We start from the raw sequence: 15,889 nt of genomic DNA, 5'->3' as shown, positions 1-15,889 counted from the left end.
TTTATCTGAACTCTAAAAGGACTCACAATGAATGTACTTTGGACTCCTCTGGCTTGTACAAAGTTGGTTTTTACTGCTTTACTGTTTTTGTATGACAATTATTATACCTCTTTGTTGTAAATAAATAAAGTTTTCAGGAAAAAAAATAGTAGACAGTGAAGTAAAAATAAAAATGATGAAAATGTAATAACATAAAATAGATTTAAAAGCAATAATAATAATAATAATAATAACAATAATAATAATAAAGTGAAATAAATATATAACCAAAGGCAACTGCACATTAACACAAGTGTGTGTGTGTGTGTGTGTATTCTGTATAGTGCACAATTAAAAACAAAACAATGCCTTTGGCGGAGACTTCAGTGTTAATGACCTGCAAGGTTTGGTGTCGTTTGACAGTGTGACATTACAGTCGTCTTTATTTCACGGTAGCACAGCCAACAGTGAACTGAGTCGTGCTCTCAGTCTCTCCGTTATTTAAAACACTGAGCGGTTATTCGTCAGCTCGTCTCCTCACTTGGTTGCCACAACTGAAGCGGTGCTTGGCATCTGCGTCGTAGGTGGAGAAAGCTGCTGGGACAGGAAGTTTTACTGCACACTCTTTACAGACTACACCCCCAGGCTGTTATCCTCTCGTCCTGGGGCTTTTTAAACCTCCGAGGATTAGCCAGTTATTACTGACGGACATGGCCGACACTTTAAGGAGACTGGCGAACACATCTTCCTTCAGCGTGTTACAGGACAAGCTGGAGAGCTGGTACAAAGACTATCATGTAAGTTCATCAATAAGTAATGAAAGACCTAAATCTGACCAAACCACTTCATTGGAACTTGCCCTGTTCCACGATGCTAGCTATTCAATTAGCTACTGTTCACAAGGTACATTTGTATACACTTGAAATGTAATTGTAATCAAATATTTTCAACAAAATGACCCCTTATTATAAATGATAAATTGCTATGTTTACTCCTGTAGAAGTGGCGACTTTTTTCACTTGCTAGCAAGGAGAAATTCGACCAATTATTATTATTGTAATTATGGATAACGTTATCGAAGGACAGTGGTTTTGAAATGGTTGAAATAATTTAAAACATTACAGCAAAGGAATGCACTTGTTAGCTAGATACTGGATTTCCTGGTGGAGTTTGGTTGCCATGGACGCCAGTCGCCATGGCTACTGTCGGACTATTTCAAAGATCTCTTACTTCACTGTTAAGATGGTTCACGTCCTGTTACTTGCTGTGGAAGTCTCTGTCCGCTGGGTGGAAGTACTTTGTGTAAACTTCAAAAATACAGAGCTAATATTTTGCAGGTTATACTATAAATGTACACGACAGTCAATTTATATCATTACACATGTCGATGTCCGTAGTGTCGTTTTGTCGCCCGACGCGAGACGGTAGTTAGCTGTTTTAATGGAGCTCGACAGTAGGCAGGAGGGATACCTCTTGATTTCTTTGGATACTCTTTGACTCTTCCTTTGGTTTGCCCCGCGGATCTATTAAAAGAGCTCTTATAATACATCCATAGTTTGTCCTCACCTGTCTTCTACAAACATTTATTTCTGTAGATTTAAAAAACTTAAAACAACAAAAACATTAACACAACAACATTATATCTCATGACCAAAAATACATAAAACTGGTATCATTTTATGAATCAAATACCTCATGGTTTTTAAATTAAAAAAAAAGCTTTTCCCAGTGTACTCTAAAACACAATCATTTGACATGAAGGCAGCCTTAAAATGTAAATGCCACGTTTAGCCTATCTGACAAAGAGGCAACCATTCATCAATAAATTACTCTCATCAGTTGCAAAGGAGGAAAGAGGTCCCCTCTTTTTTAATACATCAAACAGTTTCCTGTTTTGGAGGTCTATTTATTTAATTGTATTACTAAAGAAACTTGAAAAAAAGTTACACAACAAAAATTAGTCTTGTTCACAGACCAATTTTTGTCATGATTATCCTCCCAGGTGATTTCCTGTGACCAGAATCTGAACAGATGTTGTGAGCTGATAGAATTAACTGCCAAGATCCAGGGTCAACTGTTTGCCATCCTTAACCTCACAGCTGCTGAAGGTAAAACTTTTCATTTACAGTATAACATTTGACATATGACATTGTTTTCTTTTACGAAGCGCCAACCAGATTATAATCACTCATGAACTTTTCAACACATACTCAGTATTTATCTGTTCCTGTGAAACAGGTGGACACTATGCTGGGGTGGAAACTCTCAAAATGCGCCTGCTGCCTTGGCTGGGCACCTGTTTCTCAATGGCGAGGCCCTCGGTCACTGAAGACACCAGTTTACAGCTCATCCAGGTGACATCATTTAATACACAATGCATATGCAAGACTAATCGTGTACCACTAATTCATAGACATAAAATTACATTAAAATGTTCAAACCATTAAAACCATTTTCTTCTATTGTGGCCATTTGCTGTTGTGGTTACTGTTACTGTACTGTATCATTTGTTATTATCAGGATTCAGTGGAAAAGGACAGGAGGATCAGGGAGCTCTCAGCCTCCCATGACAATGAAATGCAGAAGATGGAGACTCAGCTGTGCTCCACTCGCCTGCAGTTGGACTCCGTCAGAGCAGAGTGAGTCTCACAGATATAATACAGCATGTGTAATACTGGCTCACAAAACCACAAACGGTTCACACACAGTTTGAATTAGAATGGCATGGTGATACACCTTTTTGTTTTGGTGATAACCACTTCTGCTGTTAGATACTTCTCACGCAGAGGTGCATTACATCACTGGCAATCAGATGACAACTATGTTCATAAAGGTTTGACGACAGTAGCACAGCTGTTTTGGCATGCTAACATGCAAACTATCATAAATCAGGACCGCAGCCGGTTTCCTAAGTCAACCCTTGTTTAGATGTGGTTTGGATAGACTGAAAAATTATATGGTAAAAATACAACTCCATGGGCAAGATGATGAATATGCGGGTTTTTATACGTTTTTCTCTCCTTGTAGTTTTCTCTTTGTACATGTTCTGAAACACATAAAACATACAATTCAATTTTCAGATTTTTGTTTTGACAGATTGGATGAAGCTCAGAAGGAGCTGGAAGAGACAAAGAGCAAATCTGCAACCACTCTGCTGGCCACCGAAGATGAAATATTACAAATGAAAGCAGAGTGGGTGATACAGTCAAACATTATATTCATTTTTAGATGCAATATATGCAGTCCTGTGTTAATGTGAGGTGTGTGGTTTTTTTTCAGTTTACGATCCGCACATGAGCAGGTGGAGATTTATAAGAGGAAGCTGGATGCTCTTGATGATTATGAGCGGCAGATTCTCCTCCTGAGAGATGAAGTGTCATATCTGAGCACAGAGAAGGCCATGCTGCAGGAGAGGTGCTGGCGTGTACCAAACACACACACAGACACACACACACATACTTAACATACACACCCAGAACAATTTCTCAAATTACGTCTGTGGCTTTATGGGTTTTTTCATTCCCTCTCTCTCAGGTTGGTGAGAAGTCGCTCTCCGAGCCCGTTGCCCAGGCTCAGCCGCTCATCCAGCCCCATTAGGAGTGAGTCACCCACCAGAGCCCAGCTCACTAACTCCTCCCGTCACGCACGCCTGGTATCACGCTTCAGCGACCTGTATGCTGTGGAGCGTCTGGAGGCCCAGACCTTGCTTCGACGCTACGTTGATGACTTAGAGATGGTCCAGAAAATCATCTTCATCGCTGTCGTGGTATGACTGTAATTATTTTTTACAGATAAGCAGAACTGTTAGAGACAAATGAGCGCTATGTTTGATTATTTGGGCTGCCATGTTGTTGACATCATTGGTGTATGGAGCAGTTGACTTTACAATCGGTCTTGTGTTTTTTTTGTGCTATCATTACTCAGGAATCCTTTAAGACAGCAAAACTGGCTTATCGTCAGTTCAAGCTGCGCGTGAGAAAGACTTTGTCCCCATCCCACTTTGGACCAGAGAGTTTGGAGGATGCAGCTGTGGACTACATCGTCAGAAACCTGGACCTCTATGACGTACAGGCCAGCATCAATGTAGGAAAGAATTCTTCTGCAACATTAATGAAAGTTACTGTAGTTTAACACTTAGTGCTGAAAAAGGCAGTGTATCTGATGTGTATTTGCTCTCCCCAGGATGTGATCAATGCCATGAATGTGAACCCTCGGATCTCTTTCCCGCCAGAGGTGGACTTTGTCCTTATCAGTGCCTTGATCAGGGAGACATGCAGGGTGGCCTTTGCCATGCAGACCCTGGACCCACCTCTTGACTTGGCCTTTGCCAGTGATGGAGAACTTTACAACGACAACAAGTCAGTCCTATATGCAGCACTGTCGAAATCCTGTATCAGGGCTGCACAAAGTTTGTTCTTTCACAGGAATCTATTGCTGAAACATTTGGTCAGTTTTTGATAGACTTTAATTAATTATAGACCGTTTGAATTAACTTATGTTACCTGCTACATTTCCAAATCGTCATTGTAAAACAGTATATTATGGACTGCAGCTTATAACTTAAGCTATTTACTGTTCCTACCAGTGGAGGTCACCCTAAACACACAGATGGCACTCACAGAGGGTCGCTGTTTTCCCTCACTGTTCTGCCTTCCCTCTCTGCCTGACAGGTATCGCCGTAGCTATGACTCAGAGTTCACTGCTCCTCTAGTGATGTACCATGTGTGGCCGGCCTTGGTAGAAGGAAATACTTTAATAGTGAAAGGCGAGGCTGTGACAAGAAGAGGTGCTCCGGTACTGACTTTAATACTAATACTTGAAAATAGCATAATTAATTCAATTGTAGCTGTAGAGAATAATGTAAGTACATGAAGGTAGCGGGAGAGATTCATGTGTTTACTGATGCTGTGTGTTTGTTTTTACAGTGGAGTAGAAGCCGCAGCAGGAGCAGGAGTTCCAGCCCTGTACGCGCTCGCTCTCTCAGTCCAACTCGCAGTCTCGTAAGTCTTTAAAATTTGACAATCCAACCAACCACACAAAAACAAAGGCACCCTTTGTGGGTTTTGGTCACAAAACTAATTACATCCTTTTGCTGCGTTTTAACATTGCTCAACTACTCTTGAAATTCAGTTTTATTTTAAATTCATGCTTATCACTCTTTCCACTAAACAACATGCTTGCACACTCATGGCCTTAAGGGTATGTATTTCAGAATCTCTGCCTAGTTTTGATGTACTAAAAAGTTGTAAATATCTCAACTTCATCACTTTGTCTAACAGCTCTCTCCTCTGATTCATGCTTCCAGCGATTTAACAGCAAAAGAAGTCTGTCTCCTGTACGCCTCACAGCCAGCTGCCTGTGAACTCAGGACACAAATCTACAACTGTACTTCATGTCAGTGAAATGAAATGTGAGGTATTTTCAAATCTCTATGCTTCCACCAAATAAAGCAATGAAATCCTTCGGTATTTTACTAACCAAAGGCTTTTCAGAGTTTACATTGTTGGAGGGTAGTTTAATGGGACCTTGACAGTAAGTAAAGGTCAGAACGTTACAGATGGAGCAAATAGTCTGGCAGCTAACTAAATAGTTATCATAGTTTATTAACTCTGTGACTAGGATTTTGATAGATGATGCTAACGGTATTTTAGTGATCATCAGAAACTTTAAGTACATTTTTCAGGGGAAAACTAGACCCGCACAGTAGCACTGTCTCAGTCTGACTGGTATTGAAACAACTATAGAAAACATATCCAAACTTTACTCCTCCTCTTTACTTTTTACCAAAAGTCAACGTCTATGTAGCAGAATCTTTGTCAGCATGCTGCGGGAGATATGGTGCTAATGATCTGTACTAAATTTAACTCCTCCAGTACTGGAGTGACTGATACTGGTCATTGTGATTTTTAGTTTAAGCGGTTGCTGTGTTGTTGTTCATTTTAATTCTTATTTTTATTTCGTTGGTGCTATTTTATATTCTGGAAACTCATAGAACAAATAACTCCCACACCCTGTCTTCTGTGCTCGCAATTAGAGGAGATTTATTGGGAACAATGTTTCGGTGCACAGATCTTCATCAGGTTAGATATTATCAGGTTAAATAACCTGATGAAGGTCTGTGTACCGAAACATTGTTCCCAATAAATCTCCTCTAATTGCAACCACAGAAGACAGGGTGTGGGAGTTCTTTGTTCTATTATTTTCGGTCTATGGTCTTCTCCGACACACCTGTCTATCTGCAGGTGTGGAAAAGTTCTGCTCCTTGATATTCTTCAAACTGAGACAAAGTGAGGTTTAAGAATATTTATTGCTAACATAATAGCCTCTTTATACTTTTTAAGGCTGAAAGATTGGTTTTAGATAAGATTTTTTCAACAGTAGTGTTTGTTATTGTGTATGGGAATAGGGCCAGTAGCTAATTATTTTGCAGCAACGTCTGGATGCATTCAATATGACATTGTATTGTTTTCACTGTGTTTCCTCATTTAAAACTTGTTTACTGTATATCACCATTTACATGATCATATCTGATACTACTGTACTTAATTTGCCTTTTAATGGCTTGAATTAGCAGAATATAGTAAATATTGAACGCACATTTTTGTTGATTCACCATGATTCGAAATTGTGGTTTGTGATGAATAGAATCTTTTACTGTGCCTTTTATGAGTGATTTTTTTAAAGAATAAATGACAAAGTTTTAATTTCCTGTAATTCCTGTCCTGTTTAGGGTTTTTGTCAATGATTCTTTTTCAGATTTTCATTGAGCAAAGTAGCAACACCTTTCAATACTTTTAAACACTGTTCAGAAATACTGCTTTACTGACAAAAAATTAAGCAGTGGATGTCCATCAACCAAGTTATAATCTAAATTAGAAAGAGAACTGAATGCAAGCAGTTACAAAGTTGTAGGAAACCTCTATTTTAATCATGAAAGCTGCCCTCTCTTGTATATGTGGCTGTCAAAGGACTCCTCTGTAGTTATTTGTCTCCAGAATAGGCACAATAATTCCCCCAATTTACATTTCCAGACATCTCAGTCTTACTACTACCCAATTTCAACAATAGATGGTGCTGCTGCTCCATCATTTATCTCGACCCCAAAGAGTGAAACAGCACAGTTTCTCAGCTTCTTAAGTTTCTACAAGCAAAGTTCAGACTTAGATATCCTTGGAAGTCAGAACTGATTACCCCTGTGTACAAATGTTTATCTGGCCATGACCTCTTCAAAAAAGGAGAAACTGAAGAGCAAAAATGGACACAACAGCCAAGAAAGAAAGCGTGTGCATATGAGCATGTGTATGCCTATGTGTGAGTGTTTGTGGGTGGGTGTGCTTGGATGCATGTATGCAAGTGCAACATTTCACATTCACATCTGAATGGAGTCCTTTAGGGAATCCCAGCAGCAACATCCCAGTCGTGAAATTGTTTTAGCAATCTCAGCTATCTAATTAGGCCCTTTTCTCTCTAGGCCTTGCCTAGTCTTTCACCAGCCAAACCAATTATATTGTCTGCTCTTCAAACCATATCTAAAATCAGGCTCTGTGGAGCAGAAACTGAGCTGCAGCAGGCCGAGAGTCCTAAGAGGTTCACTCACTGACCACTGCTGCAGATGAGAATTTACAGATATCCAGGTTAACATCTGTCCATTCATACAAATTCTTTTGTTCTGTTAAATACTTGGAAATCATATTCATCCACTAGTGGTTATGCTCAGATGAATATGTATAGCCTACTGATGAAAGATTACATAGTGGGTTTGTTGCCGTAGCAATTAGCATCCTAAATCAGAGGAGGCTGTTCTACACTGTGATTTTGTGTCAAGAGCAAAAAATCCTGAATGCTAAGAATGACATATAGCTCACATAATATCATCTTATGGTTCTACCCACAAAGAGAGTTGTGGTTTCAGTGTCATTCCAGTGTAAACATGAATCCCACACTAACTTACATGCCAGTTCTCTAGAGGTAGATATCCAAATTCACATGTATCCTCACAAAAAACACAAAATATCCTTTCTTAACCCTTGCATTACAAGTCTGTGACAGTTGGAGAATATGTATGGAGAATATGCAGAGACCCATGTCATGGAAACTTCCGCCATGCCTCCTCATCACATTCCCACACAATGAGTGTCTTGTCTGAACTGCAGTGGTTCAGAGAGGTCCTGGCTCCTGGGAGGGAGCCTGCACACTGTGTCTCAACTCAGATGTCCTACTGTGAGCCTTTGGGGGTGAGTGGGAGGGTGTTGTGGTCAACTATGGTGGGCAGTGTGATCACAGAATGTGGATGGATGGAGATTAGAGAGGTTCAAAAATGGTCCTGCTCCCCTATGAAGCACCAAATCTACTTTTTATTTGTGACGTGCACAGACAGAAAGAGCATTTGTCAGCAGCCACATCAACATGTACCCTGTTTCTACTGAATGACTGAAGCTGAGTAGGTGTGGGTTTGGCTAGTACTTGGATGGGAGACCTCCTAGGAAAAACTAAGTTGCTGCTGGAAGTGGTGTTGATGGGCCTGTAAGGGGCAGTCTTCCCTCTTGTTCTAATAAAAAATCCCAATGTCCCAGTACAGTGATGAGGACGCTGTCCTGTAGGAGATGCCGTCTGTCAGATGAGACGTTAAACCGAGGTCCTGACTCACTGTGGTCATTACAGATCCCGTGGCACTTATTGCAAAGAGTATAGGGTTCACCAGTGTCCTGGCAAAATTCTCAACCTGGCTGTCTCCATCTGGCCACCTAATCATCCCCCAGTGTAATTGGCACAATGATTTCCTCCCTCTCCACCTCAAACTGATGTGTGGTGAGTGTTCTGGTGCAAAATGGCTGCTGTGCATCACCCAGGTGGGTGCTACACATCAGTGGTTTCCCCTCTTCACTGTGAAGCACTTTGTGTATCATGATAAAGCGCTATATAAATGTATTATCATTATCATTGTGGTTATTATTAAGCTTTCACATCCAAATTAAGTCATTTTTTGGTAAAATCTTAATCTACGGCCCCACTGGAGAGACAGTAGTATTTGGAGCTCACCCTAAACAGACTCAGAGCTGCAAATCTAGCTAAAGTTTCCAGTTTGGTGGCAGAAGCCTGACTCAACGCTCCTGGAGCGTGTGATGTTTCCTGTGGCTGTTCTTAATGTGCTCCATTCTGGCGAGAGTTGAGTTTCTGGAGATTAAGCATGATGAGTGCTCGCCCTGATCCCGCAGCCAGACCAGAGGGGAAATATTAATGGGGCTGTATATCACAGCACATCATGACATGGTTATGGGTGACCAGACTACAGTGTGTAAATCAAACACAATATCAAAATAGACAGAGGGAATGGAGCAAATCAAGGCAATGGATGCAAAAATACACATGGGGCAAGAGAGGACAGAAAAACAGCTAATTTTTTGGTAAACAACTAGTTTTTGTCCTTTAATCTACAGAAATGTCAGCAGGGGTGTGTCGATCTGATGGAGTCACCCTTCAGCAGAGGAGTCAATGAGGCACTTCAGGTCAACAAGGCCTCTGTATCTCTAAAAGAGGCAGTGATGTTTGTGGCCCAGAGAGGCCATTAAACACATCTGGAATGGAGCAGGATGCAGGTTTGCACAGGAGGACCTCACAATTTATGACATGAGGGACAAAACCGAGGCAGAGAGAAAGACAGAGCACTCATGACCGTGGCTGTACACATCAGTGCAATGTTGTGGGTGAATAATTGTTAAGTGCACCACATGGACAACCCAACTCCACCCTCCTCAGTCTCAACCAAAGGCGATTCCTTGGCACTACTGAGCCTATGAGATCATACTGAGAGCTGGCTGCAGGCATCAGCCCGATGGATGCTGAGGAGCAAATAGGCGTGACCACTGATCTTCTTCGTTCCAGTGAGATCAGACATCAAGTGACCAAATACTCTGCCAGAGATACCACGGATAAATACTTCCTTCCTTTCTCTATGATGACTCGCATATCAAATAAAGAAAAACGACTCAGAATTTGGACTGTCTTTTTCCCAATGCGGACATTTATCCAGGCTTATTCCTTTTCCTGCTCTGTCATCCGTTGCACATCTGGGCTATCATAAGCAACGGACGATTAAAAATATTTGGAAGTTGAATAATTTTGCGTGCTCTCTTCAAAATAGTTAGTTTCTCACAAAGGTTGACACCTGCATTAATTTCCTGACATCAGCAGACACTGGGGAAAATTAAATGTACATTTAATCTTTATTGAAACATGTCTCAATGATCGGTTGAAGTGCAGGAAACATGTAGCTCTGTTCAAACTGTAATATTTTCCTAATGAAAGGCCAGGTCCCTTACAAGCACCAGACCTGGCCTGGCAATCATGTGCCCTGCCTTTCATGATCTTGAAAGAGCTGTGACACAAAAGCAGGGCCCAGAGTGATGTGATTTGGCTTATGATTTTCCACAGAACAGTTTTTCACACGTCATTAAAGCCTCAGAGGCTGTCATGACCTTTTTTCTTTCTTGAGGACCACAGAGATCAACTAGATGTCAATGGGTTTTGAATGGTTTGCTCTGCTTGCAAAGAGGAATCTATTTACATTTGAGATGGAAAACCTCCTAGCAGCTAAGTAGAGATGTCGATCTGTACCTTAATTACAGGGTTTTGCTTTGTCAGGAAGGTGAGCTGTGGTGAACTTAACCTGCTTCTATAAAACTGGTCTTGTCCTCAGAAGGGAGTCCTGTCTGGATGCTGGAATGCTCCATATAAAAACACATCTGGATGATGTGATTAATGTGAATAACAGCCATCCATTTACATTACAGAGGAGCACTGGCAGGGTACAGGGCGGTTGATGCAGGTGTGAGTTTCAATTGTTACTGCTCCGCCGGGACTTGTTACACATCGCCTAGATTTGATACTCTCACGGAAACAGGCGATCAAACCTGTCCCAACACCCCCACCCTGAACAGGGATGGAAGTAAGGAACATTAGAAGGACAGAGGAAGGCAAAGAGAAAGATAAAAGGAAAGAAAGAAAGATCTGGTGGATCTGAGCACCGGAATAACATCGGTCTCACAGAGTGCAAGAACAACTATTAGATACGTGGAGGCTTTCTTGTGGCTGTGGTGGTTTGACCTCCAGGGGTACAGAGTATTTTCAGCTTCACTTGAACTGACTGAACACACCACCATGTCTTTGGATCTGTCTGTCTCTGTCTTTTGTCTATTTTTGTCTCTAATAGATGTGATGAGGTGAAACTGTCACTGGGGGAAAGCTTTGAAAGTTTTTTCAAAGAAAAGAAACACTGAAGAGGCTGAACATTGTTTCAACACCACAATACAACATCAATAAGATGACGTTTTGATTGATGAATATATTTAGTTTTCTGTGTTTAATTGTGAATGATCAAATATGATAAGAGGGCACTAAGGGGGATAAGGGAACTTACAGAAATGTGTTGGTTTCTCATGAGCTGTCCTGCAATAAGTGACCAAATCTCACCACTAGATGGCAGCTCAACACAATAATTAATCTTTTTGCATCCAAGTTTCTTTAACAGTGAAATACTGCTAACAATGAGCACCTGATGAATGAACATACCTTCTCACTTAACATGAACTTGTTAATTGTCCTAGTGGGACAAACACTTTCCGGCTGAGCTCCTGTGATATATGCATGCCTGTGTGCCCGGGGCCCCTGAACCAACACAGAGCTGTTCAGTGCTTGTGTCCTACCAGATGCCCCTCAATGTTGCCCCACTGTCAGTCTCCAAAAAGGGACAGAGACATAAATATTACTTCTACAACAGAGAAGTAAAAAATAGAGCAGATAGAGGGGGTATGACTGGTGGGAAGGCTGTGGTAGCTCCTCCTGACAAACACAAAGGTCATGGTTGCTGGTCATGACTTGCTGACTAAGGGCCTAAGCTGATTTGGTGAGCTGGAAAAAGTACTAGGAAGTGTCCCAGGAGGTCATTTAAGGAAGATGATGTAGTTAGAAACCGCTCTTCCTGTGTGTAACAAAAACAATCAATACAATATGAGAGCAGGTATTTCCTGTGTGTTGTCATTACGTCTCAAAATCGAAAATACAAGCGCTTTTTAGTAAGAGAATATTTCAACATAATTAGGAAGAATATTTGCAGCTTATTTACTTAGCTGCGAACACAATCTTGGCAACAACACAAAGGACTTTAAAAACACCTGAATGAAAATAATTCAAATTCTCTCCCAGTCTCATTTCCACTCTGAACATCCTGATCTTTTCTCTTTTATTGCAAACAACAACCATCTGGACGTCAACATGTGTCAGGAAAATGCCACGCAATCATAAATTGCATCAGGATGGTCAATGATACATCTCCATCTGGACAGATGAATATTTCCTGCAAAATATTGATATTGGAGTGATATTTCCTCACTTATCATTTTCATTAAAGGCCTTTTTAATAACCTGTAACCTTCAGTGCCTCATTCACTCATTATGCTTTGCACTATTTTTACATGGCAACGTATAAATGTGACACACTGAGATGTATAACTGTTTCCATGTCTAAGATTGTCAGTGGTTGTGCTGTAATGTTCAGGTCATATAGTGCCCTCAGTACGGTTACTACAGCTTGTACAATGTGAATACGTCTGTAAGCATGACAGGAGATTTCCCTTTGAATACCCAAGATGTCAACAAATGTACCGTAAAGAAGGGAATGTGACTGCAGTGTCGTCAGAGAGATGACGCAGCACTGAACTGGCTGCAGTGTTTGCATTTACTCACAATATGGACACATGAAGGGACAGAAGCACACCTGCATGACTGCCACTGTAACCACTCAGTCACTCAGTAATTCATTCATTGCACTGGAAGTATAGTGGGATTCTTGTTCTAGTCTTTAGCTTACTGATATTGATACAGCAACAGTAATAGATAACATTTTTAAAGTTGATATTAAAAATTAGAAAATGACTAAATACTTGTAACATCTATGATGTGTCTCTCAAAGTTACTATATGACCATATTTCCCATAAGATGGTATGGGTATCTAGGTGCTGGCTTTATAAGGCAGCTTTTTTTACTCTTTCTCTTTCTCTTTCTATTCTTCGTCTTCATCATCTTTTCTTTTTTTTTTTTTTTTACTAATAGTTAAGAGTTGTTTGTGCCCTCTTCTCAGTGCAATGCATTGCCTTCCCTGCAAGACTGACTCTTTGACGTACAACATTCTGTTAAACTATACAAGTCCACCAAATTTCTTAGGAAGATCTTGTCTGTTTACAGTCTCAGAATGAACAGGGTAATTGTTTATTGATGTTTGCTCTGCTCTGGTTCTCTGTGGAGTATCTTTGATGGAATCTCAGATTTCTCTGGTATCAGACAGCAGGTTGCCAGAGGAATAAGGGTGATATAGCCTTGGCCAACTTTTTTCAAAGCTTACAATAAGACTAGAAGAAAACAAGCCCCAGTTATCTAACATATTACACATTAAGCATATTGAATTTCACCAAGTTAACTATCAAAACATGTTCTATTACTTTCATACAGATAAGATCTGACTCTCCCTTTGTGTGTGATTACTAAAGGGATTTTAGTGGGTGTGCTGAAGAGCAGAAAGCTTTACAGGTTTTTGTTTTTGTTTTTTTGTTTTTTTACAGAATAGCGGATATTTGTGACTGACACTTTGTGTAACACTTTCCTCTTGTCCAACACGTTCCACACTCTGAGCATCACCGTCTGGTTCTTGGGGCCACAGAGAAAAATAGATCAGTCGGATCTTAGTCTACTGCTGAAACACTTACACCAACACATAGTCAGTGAAGTGTCGGTTAGAAAACTAGAGCTAGACAAGAGAGACAAGTGGTTATTGGTGAGTGACTAAGTCAGTGTGTGTAGTTAAGGAGGGCATCTCACTGTGGGCTTATATAAATGCCCTATTTAGGGGCTGCATGAAGCTGTTGTTCACCACATAACTCTTATAGGATCAATTTTAGAATCAAACATATGCTGCATGTTGTTTTCTGGACATTGTATTAGTAAAAATTGAATCTCTTATTGCCAGTCAATTATTTCAGCTTGGCATTGGCAAACTGATGAGCTATCATTATCTAATCATGACATAGCTTTAGTATCTTTTGTGAACTATATAAGGGACTATGCAGAAAAAGGACTCATAGTGACACACATTATAAACTGGTTACTTGCTCACACAGACTAAATGGAGGTCACTGAACCATCCTCTCTCTGGGGACTTTGCCAAGGAATTCACATCAAACTTTTATTTTTAGAGCACTGTTCCAATAATTTGTAACAAATAGCAGGTTAATTTTGGCCTTTTCCAATATGGCTACCACCAAAATAGCCGTGACTAAGGTCTTAGGACTGTGTTGCATGATTTTATTGAGTATAGCATTAAAATAGATTCTTCTGTATACAGTCTTCATTTCTTTGGAACTGATGTCAGAATAAGGCAGTGCATGCGGGCACAGTATTAAAAGGAGACGCTGAATAAACATTGTATCCTCTGGTCCAAGAAAATGTAAACAAGCTCATTAAAAACGGAACTATCAGAGTGATATTTCGTCTGCAAACATCCTCTTTCTTCCTTAGCAGGAACACTTTCTATCCTTTCTTGTCGGTAAACATCCTTGTACAAAAATGGAACTCATACTTAACAAAATTATACTTTGTCTCATTGTTGCTCAGAGAGTTTGCTGCATTTTTTGTTGCTTCCTATTACGGACACTTTTCTGGGAAGAGGCTGAAGGTCTTCCGAAATGTGCTGATAACTAGGTCATTTTTTGTAACATATTGTGTGAGTGTGTGTGTTTGGGTGTTTAGTTTATCTTTCTGTGCAGCTCTCTGTAGGAGATGGAAGTGTTTCTGAGAAGTGCCCAGGCTCTTTTCATAGAAACAGAGTGAGAGGTCAGTATCATGTCCGAGACCACCTGCGGTTTTCTCTGTGGTTTCACTTCTAAATCTAACAAGAAATGACCACAGAAGACGAACATCCTCAGTTGCCCCCTCGTCTTGTTGTGCCTCAAATCATACTCCACACTGGTTGGACCACCGAAAAATCACACCGGGAAATCCTGTGATCAACACAATCCCACTCTAGTGTTGTATAATGATGATTATGAGACATGGTTGTGAACATTGTTGACCAACAAACAAAATCTTGCCATCATGTCAAAAACTATCATTAAATGTGCAGTTTGTGTATTTTATCTGCTAATCTAACACGCAGTGGGCTTTTCCCCCAATCAACATACCGGTAGTCATGAATGTTCAGTTAATGTGAATGAGCTAATGATGCAGATGATTATTATAATTATGTGTAATTAAAATAATTTGTGAGTCGGGGTCCTTTGAAGCCCGGCAAAGTAGAAAATATGACGCACATGCTATGGTGCTTTGCGAATCATAAAAGTAGTTTGAGATGTCATTTTATCCTTTAAATTGGTGAACACAACATTGTTAATGACTTACTGACGTGTGTGATACAGGATGTGTGTGACACATGAATAAAGAAATAGTCTACTGCGTTGTTTTGTTGAATGCAGCCTCCAAAGGGAGGGTAGTCAGAGAGTTGAAGGTGAAAAAGATGCGAGAGAAAAGAAAAAAAGGTGGAAGTATCAACACAGATTAAAGATTGTGCCAGACTCCTGGCAGCTGTTGTATTCTTCCTCCTGGAGGATTATTGGAGGTTTCAGGGTGACTGAGAGGACACTAAGCTGATAGCTGTGAAGATAGACATGTTGTCTAATTTTCAGTGAAAACCAAATCAAACAGGACAATTCTTTTGATGTCTTCTACACAGGCTTGGATGCCGTAGAGGTGACAAATGGTTGTGATAATGTTCTCTCCCCATGATCTTCTTCCTGAGACGAGTGTAGCCTTAATGTTGTCTGGGTAATATCCTTGTAATGAAAAATGTTATCCGGATGCTCTCAA

The 15,889-nt window shown here is 40.4% G+C and overlaps 1 protein-coding gene across 1 annotated transcript; it reads left to right on the top strand.

Moving 5' to 3' along the window:
* Positions 1 to 342: 342 nt before the first annotated feature.
* On the top strand, positions 343 to 6,683 carry spata18 (spermatogenesis associated 18). Its single transcript, XM_044362698.1, has 12 exons — positions 343 to 776; positions 1,982 to 2,087; positions 2,218 to 2,333; positions 2,500 to 2,618; positions 3,076 to 3,171; positions 3,259 to 3,393; positions 3,514 to 3,745; positions 3,904 to 4,062; positions 4,162 to 4,337; positions 4,650 to 4,773; positions 4,905 to 4,979; positions 5,285 to 6,683. The coding sequence occupies exons 1-12, from the start codon at positions 690 to 692 to the stop codon at positions 5,339 to 5,341; spliced, it is 1,482 nt and encodes a 493-aa protein (XP_044218633.1). The 5' UTR covers positions 343 to 689; the 3' UTR covers positions 5,342 to 6,683.
* Positions 6,684 to 15,889: the final 9,206 nt, after the last annotated feature.

The sequence above is a fragment of the Thunnus albacares genome, chromosome 9, assembly GCF_914725855.1.
Source record: "Thunnus albacares chromosome 9, fThuAlb1.1, whole genome shotgun sequence".
Classification (NCBI taxonomy): Eukaryota; Metazoa; Chordata; class Actinopteri; order Scombriformes; family Scombridae; genus Thunnus; species Thunnus albacares.
The sequence above is the reverse complement of the archived record's forward strand: the minus strand, read 5'-3'. Positions and strand labels throughout refer to the sequence as shown.